The sequence below is a fragment of the Microtus oregoni genome, unplaced genomic scaffold, assembly GCF_018167655.1.
Source record: "Microtus oregoni isolate MIOR12 unplaced genomic scaffold, Mior012 000029F_ref0000214, whole genome shotgun sequence".
Taxonomy (NCBI): domain Eukaryota; kingdom Metazoa; phylum Chordata; class Mammalia; order Rodentia; family Cricetidae; genus Microtus; species Microtus oregoni.
Genome location: NW_024543088.1, coordinates 25,187,376 through 25,211,083, shown reverse-complemented (window position 1 = coordinate 25,211,083; position 23,708 = coordinate 25,187,376). Strand labels below are relative to the sequence as shown.

Genomic DNA, 23,708 nt, shown 5'->3' with positions numbered 1-23,708 from the left:
GGGAATCTGTGTTTCAGCATCTCAGGTTTGGTTTGCCCCCCTACTGCTCTGTTAAGACACTGATCAAAATCATCTTGGAGAGGAAAGGGTTTATTTGCTTAGAGGTGCAGTCGATCCAGGGAAGTCAGGGCAGGAACAGAGAGCAGAGAGGAGCCTTGTTTACTGGCTTGCCTCCCCTAGCTTGCTCAGTGTGCTTTCTTACACAACTCAGACCACCTTCCCAGGGCTGGACCCTCTTATGGCAAACATTAATCAAGATGTCCCACAGACATAGGCACAGGTCACACTGATAGAGACAGCGCCTCTCAGTTCAGGGTCTCTCTTCTCAGGGTTCTCTAGCTTTGTTAAATTGACAAAAACTGACGAGCACACGGGGTTAGAAATTCTTCGCCAGAGATTGTGTGGATCTGAGTGTGGACCCAGATGCATCTCATCGCTGTCTCACTCCTGCATGTGTGCTGGGATGGGAATGTGAAAATCACGAGCTTCAAACCACAGCCTTCTCAGATATGATGATGACAGCAGAACATAGGCATTTTTGGTTTTGGCTGTGTGTGGTTTTATTTATTTTAAACAGTGTCTCACTGTATAGCCCAGGATTCATGGTCTTTCCCCCTTAGCCTGCTGAGTGCCGGGATTATAGATGTGCTACCAGCCCCAAGACAACTCCCCTCCAAATGCGCATGTATAAGAAACTGTAGCTCTGGTTGCCACTCTGATACCAGCTTCAGTTAGACTGATGCCCTAGATTTTCTTGGTCAGCCTGTGGATCTAGGTTAAACTTTTATACTTGGTTCAACTTCCTTCTTTTTCCTCCTTGCACCTGTTCGTTTACATATTTGAGATGCTGAGGCTGCTTTTTCGCCTGCAGTATATTTTTGGAAAGGACATTGGTTTTCAGAAAGACTTCCTATAGTTTTCTATGAAGTGACTACAGTTACATAGTTTAGAAGTTCCTCTGTCTGGGCGTCAAGCGATAGCCATTTCTAAATTTGATGTTTTTAAGATCAGGAAGCTGTGTAACCCATACGCACCTGTAGACTATGGTGGGTGCTGTTTTAAGGTGTGTTCATCTTTTGTTTCCCGGACAGCTTTCAGTGGACACGCTGCAGTTTCTGCTCTTCTTGTACATCCAACAGTTAAACAAGATCTCCCTGAGGACATCGTTGATTGGGGAAGAGTGGCCCAGTTCCAGAAGCAGACCTCAGTCTCCTAGCCTCACGGAACGGGCCAGCTGTCACAGAAAGGTATTGATCATATCTTGTAAGGGAAATGCTTCCCCTTCCCCAAAAAGTGTGTTGTAATGAAGCAAGAGTAATAAGAACAAATAATGGGGTCTCACCTGAAGATCCGAAAAGCAAAGCAGCCAACCACTAGAGAGACCTTTCACCTCTACCAAGGCTCAGGCCAAAGGGGCGATCCAGCGGTGTTCTCCACCAGCCTTAGACTCTACACTCGCTTGAGCTCCTGTCTCCACCTTTCTAATGCTGGGGTTAAAGGTGTGTGATCCCAAGTGCTGGGCTCACCTTTGTATGAGCTCTGTTTCTCTTTTAGACAGATTCAGTCCAGAGTGGCCTTGAACTAACAGATCCTTCTGCTTCTGCCTCTGTCTCCCTCTCCCACTCCCTGGTCTGTATGGCTGACTAGTTTGGCTGTTTTGCCTTCTGATCTTCAGGCAAGTGCTTTATTTATTAAAACACAAGTAATATGCCGCTATAAGAGTATACCTATAATTCTAGTTCCTGGAAGATGGAGCCAGGAGGGTTATGAGTTCAAGACCAACCTGGGCTATTGAGTGAGACTCTAGCTCAAACAAAACAAAACAAAAACAACAATAACAACAACAAAAAACTCCCCTCAGTAACCTAGTCCCAGAAAGACAAATATAATATGTACTCACTCATAAGTGGCTTTTAGATATAAAGCAAAGAAAAACCAGTCTACAGTTCACAACCTCAGAGAACCTAGACAACAAAGAGGCAAAGAGGACCCTAAGAAAGACATACATGGATCTACATAGGAAGGAGAAAAGGAAACGATCTCCTGAGTAGATTGGGAGTGTGGGGATACGGGAGAGGGGAGAAGGGCAGAGGAGAGGGAGGGAAGCAGAGAACAATGTATAACACAATAAAAGCAATTAAAAAAAATTCCCCTTTCACCTCTTAAATTGCTTAAGTAATTTTATGTATTTTAAATAAGTTGTCTCACATGATCAACTGTCACACATAATGAGTCTTATGTAAGGTCTTACAGCTTTTCTTTCCTATTATAAAGAAAAACAAACATTTTCATCTCTTTTTGTATGTGAAGTATGTTGAAAGCTGTAAAATGTAAACCATAGTGACATATGAAGGCTCTTCTTTAGAGTGGGTGTGCACACTTAGAGTTGTGCCATAGCATGTGTGTGGAGGTCAGAGCACAGCTTGCAAAGACTGCTTTTCTCCTTTTGCCATCTGGGTCCCAGGGTCTGAACTCGGGTCACCAGGCTTGGCAGCAAGTGCATTTGTCTTGCTGGCCACAGGCACATCTTACCTGGCTAATCAGTATTTCAGTATTGAGAGTTAGGGTCATTGAAGTCTTTTCTTCCAACCAGCTGATGCAACACCTTCTGCTGCTGTTAATCCCAGCCAGCAGGGAAGCGGTTTCCTGGTCAGTTTGAAATTGGTTTGTCACTTAGCCAATGTCTAGTATCTTCAGCAATAGGGTCTTTCCCACGTAGTTGTGACCAAGGGCAATGGCAATTGCTTGCGTTGCTTTGGAGGTTTCTGAGGCCCCCTTGACCTGTATCCCACAGCGAGGTATCCTGTGCCCCTTTCTAGTTTCCTGGCTCCCACTGAAGCACCAAGTTACACACAAAAACAAAAGATTTGAAGAAGCTGGGATCCAACTATGATAGAGAACATGTGGTATTTGTCTTCCTGGACCCAGGTTACCTTACTCAGGATAATTTCTTCCAGTTCCATCCATTTATCTGCAGCTTTCATTGTTCCATGTTTTTACACCTAACTAAAATTCCACTGTGTGTATGTACTACATTTTTCTTACCTGTTCATCTGTTGGTGGGCATCCAGGTTGGTCCCTTCCCCTGCCTATAGTGAGTAGAGCAGCTGAGACCCTGCATGTGCAAGTGTCTCTGCAGTAGGATCGGAAGCCCTCTGGGTATATACCTAGGAGCGGTGTGGCTAGGTCATACTGTAGATCCGTTTCAAGTTTGCTTCTTAATTTCTCTTGTTTGTTTGTTTTGAGATAGGGTTTCACCTTGTATACCCAGCTGGCCTACAACTTGCTTTGCAGACCAGGCTGGCCTGTAACTCAGCAAGATCTACTGGCTCTCCTCAAGTGCTAGGATTAAAAGTGTGACCACCATGCCTGGCCCTCGTTCTAGTGATTTGGAAATTTCCAGTAGTCTGCAGGTCCATGCTCCCACCAACCATGTGTAAGAACGAGCGCTCTCTGCCACACTCACACCAGCCGTGTGTAAGAAAGAGCACTCTCTGCCACACTCACACCAGCCGTGTGTAAGAAAGAGCGCTCTCTGCCACACTCACACCAGCCGTGTGTAAGAACGAGCACTCTGCCACACTCACACCAGCCGTGTGTAAGAAAGAGCGCTCTCTGCCACACTCACACCAGCCGTGTGTAAGAAAGAGCGCTCTCTGCCACACTCACACCAGCCGTGTGTAAGAAAGAGCGCTCTCTGCCACACTCACACCAGCCGTGTGTAAGAAAGAGCGCTCTCTGCCACACTCACACCAGCCGTGTGTAAGAACGAGCGCTCTCTGCCACACTCACACCAGCCTCTGTTCTCATCTGTGCCCTCTGACTGCTGAGAGAGATCTTAGTGGAGTTCTTGTTTGCCTTTCCCTTAGGACTAAGCGCCTTGAGCATGTTTTGAAGCCTCCTAGCCATTTTCACATCTCCTTGGAACTGTTTTGGCAAATCCCGTTGCCCATTTTAATTGGGTTCTTTATTTTCTTAATATTTATGATTTCTTAGTATCCTTAATCCTTGTCAGATAAATGGCTGGCAGAGATTTCTTCCTCTCGGAGTTTCCTTTGCTGGACAGAAGCCTTTTAGTTTCCTGGGGTCCCATTTGTTGATTGTTGCTCTTATTTCCTGTGCTATGGGAGTAGCATGCAACTTTCAGTTAATCTTTAATAAACAGTAAAATTACATGTATTCCAAAGGATTGTTTTAAAATTTATTTTTTATTAGTAAAAGTAAACTCATTTTCCACACACAAAAAAATATATATTTGTATAAGCCAAAAAGAAGTTAATTTGTAAGTTTGAAAGTTCCTTAAAAGTGAGGATTTTGTCAGACGTTTCTTCCACTCTTGAAAACGTGATGTGAACAAGGATAGCATCTACCAGTGATGTGAACAAGGATAGCATCTACCAGTCACTTCCTCCTGTGTCCTCCAGCATGGCAAGCGCAGACGGGCTGGGCTGGCACAGTATGTAGCCCAGAGAACTGGAGACTTCACAGGTAGCCTTCAGTAAGCTCTACAAGGTATTGTTTAGTAGTTTTTCAGAGACAAAGCCATTATTATTATTCTCATTCCCCCAAACTGCTAAAAACAGAATCAGAAGAAGGAAAATGTCATGTGGATAGGAAGGAAATCACTTCCTAGCGTTTGCCTTCTGAACTTTCTCGTTCCTTTTTTTCTAAACGCCATAGTAATCATGTTTGGAATTAAAATGTCTGTCTCTGTCTGTGTGTGTGTTCAGAGGTGCACCTTCTGCACAGTGTTTCTCAATGAGCCTGGAGCTCACTGCTTTGGGGCCAGACTAGCAGGCAGAAAGGCCTGTGTCCCTCCTGTGTGCCCTGCCAGGGGCTCTACACGTCCACCCAGGTTTCTGTGTGCGTCCTGATGTTCTGAAGCAAGTCTTCTCACACCCCGGGCCATCTCCACAGCCCTCTCTCTAGTTCTTGTGTGTCTGTGTGGCTCGCTCTGTCGGGGTATTGCTGCATCTCCAGCACACGACACTACTCTCTTCTTTCTCTTTTTTTCTTCAAACTGACTCTGCTTTCAAACCTCCAGTCCCACAGCATGAAGTCCAATGCCATCACCCTTGCTTCCTCTGACTTTTAGTCTTGGTGAAAGAATACTGCGCAAATTTTGATGAAGATTTTTTTTCTGTATTAATTTCACAGTTTCCATTTACTCAGCAATTTCATCTTGCTTAAGCAACCCCTCTCCAAAAGTATTTTTCCGTCAAACCTTTAATGTTTTCTCTGTGTTTAAGTTTGGGATTTCTTCACGTAGTTAGGACTTTTCAAGTCATCCTTCAAGGAAGATGTAGCAGCCACTGGAGCACGTGGTGACGCATCTCGATGAGCCACGCCATTGTGTGGTGGACACTTGCGAGTGCAGCGGTGTGTTCTCTGGGAAGTCCATCTGCACAATACCAGTAGCAGGGCCATACTGTGCCAAATAGAACTGTAAGGTTCTGGGTACTCAGAACGTGTGAGGCCCTAGTACCCTGTGGCACATACTCAACACTTGTGGAGCTATCCCAGGATACCGAGAATTCTTAGTCTTAATTGAAGGGTGGTTCTGCTTCATATATTTTCTGATCATTTTTTTCCCTAAGCCAGGATTTCTCTGTGTAACAACAGTTCTGAAACTCACTCTGTAGACCAGGCTGGCCTCAAACTCACAGAGATCTGCCTGCCTCTGCCTCCTAAATGCTGGGACTAAAGGTGTGCACTACCACCACTCAGCTCTTAAAGGGATCCTTTATTATACTCCTGTAACTTTTCCCAGTTTTAATATAGTCAGACCCTTCAGTACTTAAGACAAAATACTCAGCTTTACAGGAACAAATCCATTTCTGCATTTGTTCATTTGAGCAGCTCTCTGGCAGACAATACAGTAGAAGGAAGTCTTGTTCCAGGGTTCCTCTTTACAATACAAGGTGCACCTATTAGTCAGGGTTCTCAAGGAACAGTACTGGTAGTAAAAGGATTTATTAGACTCCTTACCGGATGTGGTCCATGTAGCCAGCAATGGCTGTCTTACAGTAGAAAGTCTGAGAATCTGGTAGTCATGGAGTCCCTGAGACTACATGTCTCTGCACTCCCAGTCTGGTGCTGTATCCCAGAGGATTCCTGGAGAGCTGCTGGTCTTCAATCTATGCTGGAATCCTGAAGAAGTTACAAGCAGGCACAAAGCAGAGCTTCCTTCCTCCAGTCTTCTATTGGGACTGCCACCACTGTGGTCCAGGTTTAGGGTAGGTCTTCTTACTGCAATAACCAGATTAAGAAAATCCCTTAGCTGTGGGACGAAATCTTGGGTTTTAGTTGATTCCAGATATAGTCAGGTTGAGTCCAGATGTTGTCAAGTGGCTATGATAGTATCTCATTGCCATATGATTTGGAAGAATTTCTTTCAGTAAGATGTCTAGAGCCTTGGCCACCTTGGTCAGTAGGAAATCCTTTAGTTTCTATTCCATTTTTGGTATTCATTTATTCTCTCTAGCTGCAGAACATTCTGCAAGATGTCTGCTCGCAGAGCTGCCTTTCAGCCTGAGGTACTTTTAGAGAGGTGTTTTTCACCCAAGTTGCTGCTAACCCTCCATCTTCTGCCCAGTGCAAACTCTGCTTTCACCTTAAATAAGTTTCTTACTGCGTATTGTCAGTAAATGTTTGACTGTACGCATAGTGTAGGTATATAAACTGCATCCAACACGCTCCTTTGGCCTTTACCAGTACCAGGCATGCACCTGGTGCACAGACATACATGCAGGCAAAATACCCATACACATAAAATAATAATTTTTAGAAATTAAAAACAGAAAAGTTCTTTGTTGAATTGTTGGCTTGATGGCTTCTAGCCTAGCTGAGAAAATGTGAGCTCCAGGTTCAGGGAGAGACGCAGCCACAAAGCAAATAGAAAGTGATAGATAGAGGTCACTCAGTGTGCTGTTTGTACCTCAACGCATGTGCACGTACACTCAGGCACAGAAACACATATACGTGAATGAATAAATAAGTAAATCTTTTTAAAAAGTCCTATGTTGTAGCATGAGTGAGCTTTTTAATTCTAATTATCTTGCTTTTTTTGAGAATTTTATATGAGTACTATATTTACATCATTTTCACTCTCCCTTTTGTCCCCCAACTCTCCTTTAGATTTAGATTTAGACCATTCCCCTTTAGATTCATGGTCTCTCCCTAATTATTATTGCTGTGTGTGTGTGCATATATTTATGTGTGTGTGTGTGTTTAGGCTGGCCTCTTAGGATTGTATAACCTCTCAGAGGGCTTATTTCTAGAGAAAAGTGATTCTTAGTAGCTGTGATTACCTGTACCTTTTTATCTGGGGGGTGAGGTCTTATGAAATCCCTCCCCATCCACCTTGGCATGTCAGCTGGCATCATGCAGGTCTTTTTGTTGTTGTTATTCTCTCTCTCTCTCTCTCTCTCTCTCTCTCTCTCTGTGTGTGTGTGTGTGTGTGTGTGTGTGTGTGTGTGTGTGTGTGTGTAACAGCCATGGCTATCCTGGAACTCAATTTGTAGACCAGGCTGGCCTTGAACTCATAGAGAGCCCCCTACCTCTGCTGGGACTAAAGAACCACTTGGACCACTACCCAGCTATAGTTTTTTTGTTTTGTTTTGTTTGCTTTTTTTTTTTTTTTTGAGACAGGGTTTCACTGTAGCTTTGGAGGCTGGCCTCAAACTCACAGAGAGAGGCCTGCCTCTGCCTCCCAAGTGCTGGGATCAAAGGTATGTGTCACCACCACCCAGCAGGTCTTTTTTTTAATGGAACCATGTTGTTAAGATTTCATAGATACAGCTTCTCTGTTGTAATATCTTATAGCAGATATTTTGGTCCTCTACATTACAGTTGTTCTATCATTTGCCACAATTAAAGCCTACAAATCACAACAGTGACTGGCCTGGCCGGGTATCTCCAACATACTATAGCAGCACTTAAATCTTGGAGGTAACCAACAACTGTCTAATCAGATCTGAGGGAAAGGATTCTTGCTTAGTGCTGTAAACCCAGCCAAATAACTTCCTATGGCTGGAGAAGGCATGGATGTTAGAGGAGAACCTACTGCTGCCACTATGCTATCAGTGTAGTTTCGCTGTGTTCTAAACACGAGTCTTTATGTTCACAGATATGAGTGTCTCTCACCCCTCATCAAAGCAGCTTCTTTTGTTCAGCAAATGCAGGCAATGGCAGAGTTTCATTAGTGGTCAAAATACAGGGAATAAGTGGTTGTGGAGTACCCAGCCCCAAATGGTAGGTGCATCGTCCATTTTCCTGCTGCCCAGACCCGAAATAAACATAAAGGAACTATATTAATCGCAATACTGTTTGGCCAGTAGCTTAAGTGTATTTCTAGCTGGCTCTTACTTCTTTTTTTTTTATTTATTATATATATATATATATATATATATATATATATATATATATATATATATATTGTTCTGGGCACCAGATCTCATTATAGATGGTTGTGAGCTATCATGTGGTTGCTGGGAATTGAACTCAGGACCTCTGGAACAGCAGTCAGTTCTCTTAACCTCTGAGCCATCTCTCCAGCCCTGGCTCTTACTTCTTAAAGTAACCCATTTCTATTAATCTGTGTGTTGCCATGTGGTTGTGGCCTACCGGGAAGGTTCAGTCCAGTGTCCAGCATCTGGCTCCTGTGGTGGCTACATGGATTCTCCCTAACTCCACCTTCTTTCCTCCTCTATCTGCTTGAAATTCTGACCTTGCTCTATTCTGCTAAGCCACTGGCCAAAACAACTTTATTCATTAACCAATTAAAGCAACATGTAGACAAAAGGACTTCTCACCATCAACAGCATAGTCCCTACACCCAAGGCTCAAGGAACATGGAGAAATGGACTCTTCGGTGGAGTAGCTTGTTCACTGCTACTCCTTTGACTTTGTTGAAACAGAATCTCATTATCTTAAAAAAAAAAGTTGACCCCAAACTCCAGGGTATATGTGATCTTCTAGCCTGAGTGTCCTAAGAAATTGAAATGACAGCCTGTGCTTCCATGCCTGACTTTCATTGGTCTGATTTGAAATGAAGACCTAGACCCTTTCGATTGAAGAATTGACTAACTAGTGTGAGTTCTTATGTGGCACTGGGGCCTGTTAGAGTGACCTGCGGATTAGAAAGTCTTAAAGCACAGACCTCTTCTTATCTGAGGAATAGGTGTGTGTTGAGACCGTGGCCTCTGAAAGAGGAACATATGGCTTTCCAGTTCCTGCGTTGCAATAAGCTTGGATTCTGCTTTAGCTTGGGAGATGAGTGTGTATCCCTGTAGTACAATCTACACTTGTTATTTCCCATAGCCTGGGGGAAGCTATGCCTGCCCCCATGAACACTCTCTAGTTCTAGCCATACCTAGTAGCTGCCAGCTCTCACTGATTTGGTCCCAGAAGAGCACTTTACATCCTGCTTCCTCTGCTCTTACCCAGACTTCTTGTTCTTGCTTGACTCCATCATTAGATCGTAGCCGGTCACCCTGCGTTTAGTCTACAGTCAGACCCTACTTTGCTGGGCTGTGTATAGTACAGGTGGGTTTTTTGTTTGTTTGTTTAAACTCTATCAATGATTCCTTATTATCACGGTCATTTTTATATTGCTTGCCATGGGTGTAACAAGAATGAGAAATGTCGATTGAATCTTAAAATTGCTCTTCCTTGATCTGTTTTCACTGCAATCCAAATGAGTGTTTGAGAGTTTATTTAAAAGGAAAAATACATTGAACAGCTGTAGGAGTTCAGCATCCTTAGCCATCAGGGAAATGCAAATCAAAATGACTCTGAGATTCCATCTTACACCTGTCAGAATGGCTAAGATGTTAACACTAATGGCAGCTTATGCTGGGCAGGATGTGGAGTAAGGGGAACACTCCTCCATTACTGGTGGGAGTGCAAACTTGTACAACCACTATGGAATCAACCTACTTCAGAGCCATCTATACCAATTTTGGACATATACCCAAAGGATGCTCACTCACAGGACACTTGCTCAACTGTGTACATGGCAGCATTATTCGTAATGGTCAGAAACTGGAAACAACCTAGATGTCAGTCAACCAAAGAATGGATAAAGAAAATGTGGTGCATTTACACAATGGAGTACTACTCAGCTGTTAAAAACAGTGACATCAGGAATATTAAAGACAAATGGATAGAACTAGAAAAAAAAATCATCCTGAATGAGGTAACCCAGACCCAGAAAGACAAACATGCATAGTGTGTACTCACTCATAAGTGGATATTAACAGTAAAGTAAAGGACAACCATGCTACAATCCATAGTCCCAGAGAGAGAAAGTAACAAGGAGGGCCCACAGAGGGATGCATGGATTTCCCTGGGAAGAGGAAATAGAAGAGATCTCCTGGGTAAACTAGGGGTGGGTGGGGATGGGAACATGAAGAATTAGATTGGAGGCAGGATAGAGGGGGGAGAGTAATAAGAGATGTCTTGATTGGGGGGCACATTTTGCGGTCAGGTGGAAACCTAGTACAAGGGAAACTCCCGTGAATCTACAAGGATGACCCCAGCCAAGACTCCTAGGAAGAATGGATAGATAGCCTGAACTGGTCTTCTCCTGTAATCAGATTGAAACTACCCTAAATGTCATTAGAAAGCCTTCATCCAGTAACTGATGGAAGCAGATGCAGCAGTCCATAGCCAAGCACTGGGCTGAGCTCCTGAAGTTCAGTTGAAGAGAGGGAGGAAGGATTTTATGGGCCAGGGGACATCAAGGTCATCATAAGGGAATCCAGGAACAACTAACCTGGGCTCATAGGAGCTCACAGATACTAGACCCACAGCCAGGGAGCCTGCATAGGACCGACCTAGGCCCTCTCCATATGTGTGACAGTTGTATAGCTTGCTCTACTTGTGGGACCCCTAGCTGTGGGAGTGGGGCCTGTCCCTGATGCTCTGGCAGTCTTTTGGGAACCTGTTCCTCATACTGGGTTGTCTTACCAAGCCTTAATATGGGGGAAAGTGCTTAGTCTTTACCGCAACTTGATCTACCATGCTTTGTTGTCATCCATGGGAGGCCTGTCCCTTTCTGAACAGAAACAGGAATAGATTAGGGGGGCAGAGAGGAGGTGGGGGGAGGAAATGGAGGGAGAAGAGAGAAGGGAAACTGAGGTCAGAATATAAAATAAGTGAATAAATTTAATAGAAAAATAATACAATTTTAAAAAAGAAAAAAATTAAAAGAGGAAAAATATATGGATTAAATGTCTCTGACATGGCAGCTATAGTCCACGTGTTTTAGTAGCTGACGACCGAGGCCTACTGTGATTGGTCCTGCCTGCTGTTTTAGTTTCTGTTCCCAGTATGCTTCCTGTACCCGACCCAGAACTTATTTTTCTGACAGAGCTGAGGTCTTTGCTGTTTCTGTAACTTGAATGTCTTTTTTCATAGTTGCTCACTTCACCTCCAGCATCCATCAAGAATTTACTCAGATAGCACTCCGCCATGATGTTTTCCCCTCAGATGAGAGAGTTCTCTGAGCTTGTAGAATGCCTTACAGATCTCTGTGCAGCTCTTACGTGGGTGTCTCCTCTATCTCTGTTGTCTTCTCACCATGGGCTCCTGAGTTCCTTGAGGACAGAGCTGTCTTACTCAGTCCAGGCCAGCCAGAGGTTCCAGACAAACATGTTCCACATAGATGAGGCAAATAGCAGGGGCTCTCGCCAGCGCAAGCCTTCTTCCCAAGGTGGTATTTCTCTTAAATCTATGCGCCATAAAGCTGTGACTGCAAACCAAGAGACCCAGAGCTTTTTGGAGTGAGTGACTACCATACTTTCTTTCATGTTTAATCAGATGGCAGCCAAACACGTGTACTAAAACTGTTGTATGAAATCACCTTTGGGCTGTGTGTGAGGTGTGAGGATTTGGTCTCATCCTCGGATAAAAATGTCAGTTTTACAAAATCTGAAGAAATTCGGAACAGTTCTGTTCTCAACATACTTGATAAGGGGTGTTGAATCTGTAGTGCTTTTGAGTTAGTTTACAAATACGTTATACACAAGGTCACTTTTACATAGCTACCTACATTCTTTGAGAGAATGAGATGGCATGTAAACACAGTATAATTAAAATATAAAGCGTTATCTTACAGAATATCTTCATTCTGTTGCGCGGGTCTTCTTTGTTTATTTTAGAACTGGAATGACTACAGTCACCAGGCTTTCATCTGCGACCATCTGTCGGATCTCCTCGAGCTGCTTCTCGACCCAGGACAACTGAGTGCGTCCTTCCACTCAACCCACAGTAGTGTGCTCTCTCGAGAAGCCATCCTGGCACTCAGCTTCCTCATCGAAGGCACCGTGAGCAGAACCAGGAAGGTGTACCCCCTTCATGAACTTGCCCTGTGGCAACCGCTGCACGCGGACAGTGGCTTCTCAAAGGTCTCCAAGACGTTCTCTCTCTATAAGCTGGAAGCCTGGTTGAGAGCCTCTTTGACTACAAATCCATTTGGTCCATCTGCTTGCCTCAAATCTGGGAAGAAATTGGCTTGGGCTCACCAAGGTATTTTTTAAAATGTATTTTACCTAATATTAAATTGGCCATCTAGGACACCTACTGTTTTCTGGTGTATTAATGATCAGATGTCTGCTGGCCTGTGCAGTTGCACATGCATGTAATCTAGCATTTGGAAGACAGGGCAGAAGAATCACAAACACAAGGCTAGAGTGGGCTCCATGGTGAGACCCTGTCTCTGCACTGCATGCATGTGGTATACACAGCATGCATGCAGGCCAAATGCCTGCACACATATGATAAAAGTACAGGGAAAAAAACTTAAGTACGTAAATAAAAAATAGCCCAGTATAAGAGCAGACCCATCTTCTGTATGTAACTTGCATGGTAGACGGGACCCTCAGAGTTGACTTGGGCTTTTCATTACGGTTCACATGACTATAGTTTGTCCTCCATTGATTCTTTCTTCCCTTTGCTGCCAGGTGCTTATTTGCTTGAGGCTTTTTTGATTTTTCTATTTAGCAGCAGAATTTGGCCGACCAGTAGACATCACATCAGACTTTAGAGATGAGGGTCTTATAGCTGCATAGGTACAGGCACAGAATATATTTCTAAAATAGAAATCGTGTGAACAACAGCAAGAGTCTGGCGTTTGCTATGTCATTGTCTATCCCTGGTCATCCATCATGGCTAACAGATAGGTTCTAATGTTGTGGGCTCTTGAGAAGAACCAGGAAAACATGTCTGCAGATGTCTGTGCTACTGAGCTAGGTGACAGGCCAAGTTGTTGAGGGGAAAAAAAATAGTAAGCTATGTTTCCAGTCTCAGAGTTTCAAAGATAGGCATACAAAAAATAGCTTCCGTATATATGTTTAAAATACATTAGCCCAACATGATGGCGCACGCCTTTAATTCCAGCGCTCAGGAGGCAGAGGCAGGTAGATCTCTGTGAGTTCAAGGCTAACAAAGAGTATATTAAAATGTTAACAGAGGTGGTAAGATAATAAACTATTTTTTAAACTTTGTAATGCTGTTTTTTTACACAACCATATATCATGTTCAATTAAAAGCTAAGTCTTTTTTAAAAAAATAATTTTATCATAATTGTGTATCCTTTCCACACTGGCCCAGTACAGGTTGACTTCATAGTTTGTGGGAAGTGCAGGCAGAGAAGCAAGTGTCGGACTGATGTGTTAGAAGGGACCCTGTGAGGGGAAGATGTGCTCTTGAATAATAATGAAATTGGGTTAAAGACGAACTCAGGTAGAATTTATGGAATGATGCTCTTAGTAAGTTGAGAGGGCTGCGGAACTGATGTTATGGCAATTTGAGAAGTCCATTACAATTGGGAGGGCACAGTGAGGCTTGGAGGGAAAGCTGCTGGGATCTGTCAGTAGTTCAGGACCGTAGGCACATTACTTAACCTAAAAGGTAAACTAGAGAGTACACCTTAGCTCTGTCTGAAATCTTGAATGTATTAGAGTGTGAGGACCTGACTTTGCAAACTCTGTTTTAAAGAAGGGACCGTATAGAGCAGGGCCCAATCTCAGCTCCAGAAGTGTTCTGTGATGGCAGAATTTGAATGGATACCCTGAAAATAGCCAATTAAGGAACTAGGGTGCAGGGTCATAAAATTTAACAAGGTCCAGATGTTCTTGGGAGGCATCCTGTCCTTGAAGATGCCTTGTCAGTAATTTATGGCTTTTTGTTATATTTTCACACCCCAAATTGACCAGTGGTTTTAGAAATACCTTACCCTATGCACTCCTTACCAATCCCAAGATGACAGGACATGAACTCCCCTGATTACAGCGGTTCCCTTTAAAAGTTCTTTCCTCGCAGGGCTCCCTGCCACCTGCTCCCACCATGCAGGGATGCTGGAAAGGTGTTGGTCCAAGCTTAAGTTTGAATGTTAAAAACTCTCATGTAATTTGCATCAGAAATCTGGCTCCATGAATTCATTTGGGGACCAGAAACTGGGGCATAACAATAGGTTTATATTTTTCACAATAATTTTGAAAGATTGCATATACACAGAAAAGAACAATCAACAGTACTTTGTCATTAACTCTTTTTCCCTTTTTTTATTATTTATTTATAATGTATACAGTATTCTGGCCGCATGTTTTGCCTGAACACCAGAAGAGGACGCCAGATCTCACTACAGAGGGCTGTGAGCCACCATGTGGTTGCTGGGGATTGAACTCAGGACCTCTGGAAGAGCAGTCAATGCTCTTCACCTCTGAGCCGTCTCTCTAGCCCCTAACTCTTAAATATTATATTTTCTTCACATGTATTTGAGTTTAGGCATGGGTAAAAAAAATGTTTTTGTTTGTTTGTTTTGCAACTATCTTATTATTTGTGTGTTTCCTTAAATAGTGGAAGGTACGACCAAAAGAGCAAAGATTGCTTGCAATACTCATGTGTCCCCTCCGCTGCACCGCATGGTGGTGATGAGCCAGGTTTACAAGCAGACACTGGCCAAGAGCTCAGACACTCTAGTGGGAGCTCACGTCAGGGTTCATCGCTGCAATGAGTCTTTCATATATCTGCTCTCCCCCTTGCGGTAAGCATTTTGATATTTTCTTTTGGGGAGGATTCTTTTAAAAGTCAGAATTTTATTCTAGGTAATTCATTCAGAAGAATTTAACTTATTTAAAAATTTTTCAGGTCTGTGACAATTGAAAAATGCAGAAATAGCACCTTCGTGTTGGGTCCCGTGGAGACAGCTCTTCACCTACATGACTGTGAGAACGTGGAAGTCATTGCTGTTTGCCACCGACTGTCCATCTCTTCCACAGCAGGCTGCACCTTTCACGTCCTGACGCCTTCACGCCCACTTATTCTCTCTGGGAACCAAAGAGCGACTTTTGCCCCGTTTCATACCCATTACCCAATGCTGGAGGACCACATGGCCAGGACAGGCCTCGCTACGGTACCCAACTATTGGGATAACCCAATGGTTGTGTGCAGGGAAAACAGTGACACGAGCGTCTTCCAGCTCCTGCCACCGTGTGAGTTCTACGTCTTTATTATTCCCTTTGAGATGGAAGGGGACACAGCAGAGATACCCGGGGGTCTCCCCGCTGCCTACCAGAAAGCACTGGCTCAAAGGGAGGAGAAGATACAGATCTGGCAGAAAACCGTGAAGGAGGCTCGTCTGACGAAGTAAGTATTTTCTAGAGTCAGTGTTGCTGTTCATGGGAAACTTGATGGGAAAACAAATTGATCTGGATGCTTTATAGTATCCAGCCACACTGGTTAAATGGCGTGTGCATCCTTTCTCAGGGCTTGAACCCAGGTTAGTATTCTAGGTGCTGTGTTACTGGAGGACAGGAACGGGCGGGTTAGTATGCTAGGTGCTGTGTTACTGGAGGACAGGAACGGGCGGGTTAGTATTCTAGGTGCTGTGTTACTGGAGGACAGGAACAGGCGGGTTAGTATTCTAGGTGCTGAATTACTGAGGACGGGAACAGGTGGGTTAGTATTCTAGGTGCTGAATTACTGAGGATGGGAACAGGCGGGTTAGTATGCTAGGTGCTGTGTTACTGGAGAATGGGAACAGGCGGGTTAGTATGCTAGGTGCTGTGTTACTGGAGAATGGGAACAGGCGGGTTAGTATGCTAGGTGCTGTGTTACTGGAGAACGGGAACAGGCGGGTTAGTATGCTAGGTGCTGTGTTACTGGAGAACGGGAACAGGCGGGTTAGTATGCTAGGTGCTGTGTTACTAAGGACGGGAACAGGCAGGTTAGTATGCTAGGTGCTGTGTTACTGGAGAACGGGAACAGGCGGGTTAGTATGCTAGGTGCTGTGTTACTAAGGACAGGAACAAGCCAGTACTCAGGTATTAGGCTCCCTTTCTTGAAGACGTTGAAATTGCTCTGTGGCACAATCCTGTAATCCCAGCACCTAAAAGGCTTGAGGCAGGAGGATCACACATTCATAGTTAATGGGAGCTGCAAGATAAGACTCCTCCTCACAATAAAAATAAGCTTACATTTATTTGGCAGAGGTAGTGAAGACTTACATGAATTGAAGCAGTCTTGTCTGGAAGATGGGACATGATTCAGCCTTAAATGACTTAGCTATTGGCATACTCTAACACATGAACTATTCTGGTGGCTTCCTGACTGCACTGCACTCGGCACCAGAATCCCCCAAGAACCTTATTTTAAAATAGAGATTTTCATGGTTGCCACCACACCAAAGACTTAAACTCACATTCTTGAATGGCGTCTTTCCAAGGCTGACCATGGATTGTTGCTATTTCTTGTCAGTTTTCCTTAGTCCATGCTAAAGTGGGAGAGTGGTTTTTGTTTTTTTAAGGCTAGATTTGCAGTGTAAAATACTGTCTTTCATCCTACTTAGGGGCACTGAAATAGCTTATTTTTTAATTGCATTCACAGGATAACAGATATAGCTGTAGATACTATGTTATCCCCAATTATTTATTCAAGGAATATTGGTCTTTGAACTCCAGAAGCCAGGGACATGGCATGCAGTTACAGAGTCAGAAGACACCAGTGTGAACAGTTAAGGGAGGCATATCAGGACGCAGAATTTGTAACAGGTCTTAAGAATGAGATGTGTGCATGTGGCGAGGGCTAGTCTTGAGTGTCTCTGAAGTACTGGAGGAGCAGATGTCTGAAAGGCAGAAGCTAAAGTGGGATCCTGGGTGCCATACAGTGGCCCTTAAACTTGCTAAGTGAACTGAGTCAGGTTCGGTCACATTTGACAACCAGGCCTGACTGCTGCTCTTGGTGTCCTGTGGAAGCTGTGGCTTTGTGTCCTGAAGAAATACAGCACAGCCAGGCTGATGTGCGAGCTGTCCCAGCTGTGGCTACTCTTCTCCTTCCTACCTACATCAGGCTGTCGCTAATATTAGGGCCTTTAGTGTTTCTGTTTCTGTGTCTGGTAGTCCATTCCACACAGTCATTTTGCTTCCTCCACTGTTTCATGTAGACTTCTGTTCAAGTGTATACTGGAGAAACATCCTCTGTCAACCCTCTTTCTACAGTAGCACTCCCAGTAACACTGTATTGTCACCTCATGCTCCACTGTTGTCCAACAAATCGTTTTCTTATAGGTTCCTAACTTTGTATTATATGTTTATCTTGCTTCTTCCCCGTATTCCCTACAAGGGTTTACAGATGACAGGGACACATACGCAGAGATCACAGTGTGCCAACCTGGGCAATCGACCAGTCTCTTTTCTTCATGCATTTATTCCCATCAGTCAGAACACTGCCTCATTCATTCAGTCTTTAGTAAGACTGTGACAGCGAACAAACCTTGAGATGTTGTCTGTCATTGTGCTCCGAACAGTGAGAACTGAGGGGTAACTCAGTGGTGTTGCGGGAGTAGATCTGTTGGGGTTTGCCTTCTCAAACGCTTTTGCTCTCAATCCCAACTTCAGGGAACAGAGGAAGCAGTTCCAGGTCCTTGTGGAGAACAAGTTCTATGAATGGTTGATTAATACAGGACATCGGCAGCAGCTGGACAGCCTCGTTCCACACACTGCAGCCTCCAAACAAGTGCCTGGATAGGACCCGCATGGAGCCACTGGTAAGCATGTAGAGCGCGGAGCACTTAAGGAACTCCTGGGAAATCTTCCATCGCATACCAAACAGAAGAGAAGGCGCATTAGATTATGCTCTCCTTGCCAGTGTTCTCTTCTTCCCCACCACGTCTAGATACATACCCACATATCTTTTTATGAAAAAGCTAGAATATTCAAGAGGAACCTAGAGAAATCTGGGCAAATACCACAGCCAAGTTTTTCTTTTTTTTCTTTTCTTTTTCTTTTTTTTTTTTTTTTTTTTTTTGAGACAGGGTTTCTCTGTAGCTTTGGAGTCTGTCCTGGAACTAGCTCTTGTAGACCAGGCTGGCCTCGAACTCATAGAGATCCACATACCTCTGCCTCCCAAGTGCTGGGATTAAAGGCATGTGCTACCACCGCCCCCCTTTTTTTGTTTTTTTTTTTTTTTTTTGCAATTTTTGTAGCACCAAAAATATTTTTTCCATTAATGATGTTGTTTTTCTTTTTGTTTTTAATTTTTTTTGTAAGTACAGGTATGTTTTTATCTCTGTGTGTGGTTGAGTGAGGTGCCTAGAGAAGGTTAAAGTGTCAGATCCCATGGGTCTGTGGTCACAAGTAGTTGTGAGCTGACTGAAATTGGCTTTGGAGGTTGCCCTCAGGTCCTCTGGGAAGCAGTGTATGCTCTTAGCTGCTGAGCTCTCTCTCCCAGCCCAGGCAGTAAGTTCTATTCCTCCTCTCTAATATAGCTTTTCCCTATCACCACAAACTATTTAATAAAGCAGGTCTTTAATAATCACACACAGAGCATTATTAATAGGTTAGTTTAATTCATCCAAATAAATATTTTATTACTGAACACTAGAAGAAAGTTGTAAATTAAATATGCAGATGAGACTATAGATAGAAATAAACTTATTGAGAATTACTTACTCCAAATGCTGTTTTTTCAGTATTTTTAAAGTTTTTTAAATTTTTTATTTTTTCTTTGTGTCTTTCACGTCATGTATCTCAATCCCATTCATTTTCTCATCCCTTTGCATCTGCCCTCTGCCCATGCAACCTCCCCCAAAATAAAATTTAAGAGAAAATACAAAAAGAAAACAGGAAAAATCTCATCATGGAAGCTGTAGTGTGGCCCAGTGAGTCACACAGTTCGCCCTTTTGTCCATTCATCTAGACTTGCACGTGTTCATTGCAGACTCATTGGTCTGGTTTGAGGCCTCTGGTTTCTGCTATACTATCGATGCTGGGCCCTCACTGGGACTCCTCTGTAGTAATAATGGCGGCGGGGCTGCATCCCAGCACCCCGGCTGCCTGGCTAGCTTATGCCCGAAATAACAACACACAAACTGTATTCATTTAATCACTGCTTGGCCCATTTCTATTTAGCCTCTTCTAGGCTAATTCTCACATACTAATTTAGTCCATTTCTAATCATCTGTGTAGCACCCCTAGATGCGCTTACCGGGAAGATTCTAGCCTATGTCCATCCTGGGTCAGAGCTTCATTGCGTGCGTCTGCCTGGGAGCTGGGAGCATGGCGTCTCTCTGAGGCGTCTGCTCCCGAGAGGAGAGCTGTGGAGTCTGAGCTCACTTCCTCTTCCTCCCAGCGTTCTGTTCTGTTTACTCCTCCCACCTATCTTCTAACCAATGAGGGCCAAGCAGTTTCTTTTTATTTAACCAATGACCTTCCTCCATCACTCCTCTTGGTTTTCCTTCTGTTTCCCCGTGTTGTGGGAATCCTGCAGCTTTGGGTCTGCAGGACCGGTCCCTTCATGTGCTCCAGTAGGTCTCAGATGGGGTGGACATTGAGGTGGGCCAACTCATAGCCCTGGTTCTGAGCCTGTCTAGTGGCAGGGTTGGTCAGCCAGCCAGCCATTCTCTCCACCAGGGTGAGCTCTCCAGCATTGCCTCCAGCTAGTTCACCCCTTGCAGCAATGAGCTGCTTTCATGCCCTCAGGATTGGCCCTCCCACACTTGGACCTTCACGGCCAGCTCTACTGGCTTGTCCAGGTGAGGTCAGGGGCCACTCTCCCGAGTGCTGCAGCTGGTGAGGGACAGGGACAGCTCTCCTGCTCATACTGGGCCAACTCTACCACCCATCACAAGGGGTGGTGAGGGGGCATCTCTCAGGGGATGCCACACCACCATATGTCAGATGAGGGTGGGGGCACAGATCTCCTAAGCTCACATTCTCGGCGCCAGTTCACCTGGCTTACCTTCCCGAGTGCTGCAGCTGGTAGGTGGGTGAGATGGGGGTGTGGCCAACTATTCTACTCTTACACTCTCAGGGCCAGCTCCACTGTGCTGCCCAGTGGGGAGCAGGGTCCACTTTCCGAGTGCTGCAGCTGGTAAGGGGGAGGGTCAGCACCCTCACCTGTTGCAGGTGGTGAGGGGCAAGGGGTAAGGGGGACATCTCTCCCCCACCTATGCTGCCCCATGACAGATGAGTAGTGGGGACAGCTCTGCCACCCTCACAAGTTTGGAGCTGGCTCTATTGTGCTGCTCAGGTGAGGTGCAGGGCCTGCTCTCCTGAGTGCTGCAGCTGGTAAGGGGAAGGGGCAGCTCCCCCACCTTCTGGAGGCTGTAGGGGCAATGGGGGAGGACATCTTTCTCTCGCTCACACCATCACATCTCATAGCAATACCAGCTGTGCCCTCTCACCCTCAGGGCTGTCTCACCCTTGCCCCAGGTGGGGGGTTGGGTCAGGTCCTCCACCTGCTGCAAGTAGAGAGGGTCAAAGGGAGGAGGGCATCTTTCCCTCACCCATGCTACCACATAGCATATGAGAGGGGCATGACCTGCTTTCCCATTCTCACACCCTTAGAGCCAGCTCTCCCATGCCCCTGAGAACAGGGTCAGCTCTATTGTGCTGCCCAGATGATGTATAGGATCCTTTTCTGTTGTGGGAGCTGCGGGTTGCATTCCGCCATCCAGCTCCCGCCACTGGCTAGCTTTACCCGAAATAACAACACACAAACTGTATTCTTTTAAACACTGCTTGGTCCATTATATCTAGCCTCTTCTCTGCTAACTCTCGCACCTGGACTAGCCCATTTCTAATAATGTGTGTAGCACCCCAAGGTGCTCTTACCGGGAAGATTCTAGCCTACGTCCATCCTGGGTCGGAGTTCATTGCGTCTGCCTGGGAGAGGGGAGCATGGCCTCTGAGCTCACTTCCTCTTCTTCCCAGCATTCTGTTCTGTTTACTCCTCCCACCTATGTTTTAACCTATGAGGCCAAGCAGTTTCTTTATTGCTTAACCAATGACCTTCCTCCATCACTCTTCCCTGCATGCATGCCTCAGCTGGTGAGGGGCAAGACCAGTTCTGCCTAGTGTTGCAGGAAGTGAAGGATGGGGACAACTCTATACACTCCTGTCCTCTCAGCTTTTGGTGTTATCTGGAGCCGTGGACATCAACAGAGACTATGACTACCCAGGCCCAGGATCACCATGGCCCTGGATGGCAATGAAGCCACTTCCCTTAGCCCACTCCACTCCTCATCTCTTTCACCTCTTTAGATATATATGCCTCTGTCCACAGGATATGAACCATTCTGTCTCCCTCTCCCATACCACACCACACATTCCCTCACCATACTATGGTTTCTCCTTGGAGGCCAGGGTGACTGTCACAGGCCTGCATGTGGGTCTCCGTGTCCCACTCAGTCCATCACGGTGCTGGGCAGGACCATGCTTCCTCACACAGACAGATTGTGAGAGTTTCCAGAGGCAGCGGGCAGGTTCCAGCAGAGCCGTTGCTGGAATCTTCTTGTGGTAGGAAGCCCAGGCTGTGTCTGGTTGAGTCCCGCCTACCTCAGCTGCATGGCATAGAGTGGAGTTGTTGTTGGAGGTCTTTCGTAAGCCAGGGTTCTTTTTAGATTTTTTTTTAAAAAATTATTTTATGTGTGTGAGTGGTTTGTCTTCATATGTGTCTGTGGGCCATATGTCTACCCTTATAGCAGAAAAGGGCATCAATCTCCTGGGACTGGAGTAACAGTTGTGAGCTACCATGTGGGTGATGGGAATTGCCCCTGAGTCCTCTACAAGAGCAACAAGTGCTCTTAACCGCTCAGCTGCACTCCAGCAGAAGGACTATTTTGAACATAGAAGTTAACTTGCTATTTTCAAGCTTTTAAAGACTAAAAGTAGAAAATCGACATAGGCTATAGACCAGTAGTTCCTAGGAAAACAGGCAGAAGTGGAAATGCTCACTTCAAAATACAAAAATGTGGTAGGGAGGTGGCTCGGTGGGAAAGGGGTGGCTTTGAACTTGTGGCAGTCCTCCTGCCCTGACATCCCAAGGGCTGGGCTTGTAGGTATGTGCCACCATATCTACCTGTACAACTCTTTTTAAGAAACATGATTTTGTGGACTGGAGAGATTGCTCAGTGGGTAAGAGTACTTGCTGCTCAGGTTCAATACCCAGTACCTTCAGGGCAACCCTTAACTGTCTGTGGCTCCCTCTTCTGGCCTCTAAGGGCACTGCGTGCATGTATGTGCACATACATACATGCAAACAAAATATCCATGCACATAAAAGTAAATCTTTAAAAAGGAAACAAGTTCACAATTTGTAGTTAATAAATGCTGGGTTGGGGTTGGAAATGTGGAGATTGTACAAAGAAACAGAGACTGTACGGGGTAGGGATTGGCCTTCCTGTTAGTCTCCAGGTAGAACTGTAGGCAGAGGGATTGAATTTCTGTTCACTTCCACTCTACCAGATTAGAGTTCATAACAATTTCTTCCTGTTGTAAAGGAACTAACACCGTAGAGGAATACAAAGCTTATTTTATCATAATAAATTGTCATGGTCTTCCTAATTTATATGAGTTTATAAATAAAAGTTTTCATAATTGCCTGAAACATGAAAATGAATTTATATACATTACATTCTCTTTGCTCATCTGCAGGGCTCTGGAAAAGTGAGGAAGAACGGAGGATGGTGCCCACTGGAGACTGTATTGGAAAGGGAGCTTTGCTGCCTGCGAGACCTCGGCCTTTTCCCTCTATTTAACACCTTTTAAATTGTTACAAAGAACCAGACAACTTGTTTTGTTTTTCGAGACACAGGGTCCTCACCATGTAGACCAGGCTGGCCTGGAACTGTACTGGCTGTTCTGTACGCACTTAGGTTGGATTTTAGCTTCCTACTTTCATAGAGACATCTTACATGTAGAAGGTTAGAAGACCCATGCATGTTGTGCCAAATGGAGCACTGGGCAAGGCAGATGTATGTACACGTTAGTGTCTAAGTGGCTGAATACAGGCTCACAGGCTAACCTCATGTTTTAGTTTGTATGATGAAAGGGTTTGGTCCTAGCAGTAAAGTATTCCAGGTGTGGTGGCACATGCCTGACCCCTAGGATTCAGAGACAGAGTCAGGCGGATCTTGTGAGTTCCAGGCCAGCCTGGTCGACATGGTGAGGACCCTGTGTCTCGAAAAACAAAACGAGTTGTCTGGTTCTTTGTAACTATTTAAAAGGAAATTTCTGCTCCTTTTTAAAAAAGAGTGACAGTATGGTCAGCTGATGTATAAATATAGCAGAGATAGTTTTATAAAAATGGTATTTTAGGCCTTAAAGTATAAAATGCATATAAAATTGTGTAAAATTTTTTATTTTTATTTTTTGCTTCAAATTTCAATAAACAAACTCTAAAGAGTAATGTTTCCTGTTTGTTAA

The 23,708-nt window shown here is 44.7% G+C and overlaps 1 protein-coding gene across 3 annotated transcripts in view; it reads left to right on the top strand.

Moving 5' to 3' along the window:
- The window catches only part of Tbccd1 (TBCC domain containing 1), a 46,871-nt gene extending 23,163 nt beyond the window's left edge, over nucleotides 1-23,708 (top strand). For 2 of the 3 annotated variants that reach the window (XM_041677709.1, XM_041677708.1), the window contains exons 3-8: nucleotides 1,092-1,247; nucleotides 12,165-12,531; nucleotides 14,863-15,049; nucleotides 15,154-15,651; nucleotides 17,901-18,049; nucleotides 22,938-23,707. In XM_041677709.1, coding sequence (XP_041533643.1) covers nucleotides 1,092-1,247; nucleotides 12,165-12,531; nucleotides 14,863-15,049; nucleotides 15,154-15,651; nucleotides 17,901-18,030 — 1,338 coding nt within the window. In that variant the 3' untranslated portion in view covers nucleotides 18,031-18,049; nucleotides 22,938-23,707. Of the gene's footprint in view, nucleotides 1-1,091; nucleotides 1,248-12,164; nucleotides 12,532-14,862; nucleotides 15,050-15,153; nucleotides 15,652-17,900; nucleotides 18,050-22,937 lie in introns of all 3 variants that reach the window. The other variant, XM_041677710.1, reaches the window with a different exon arrangement.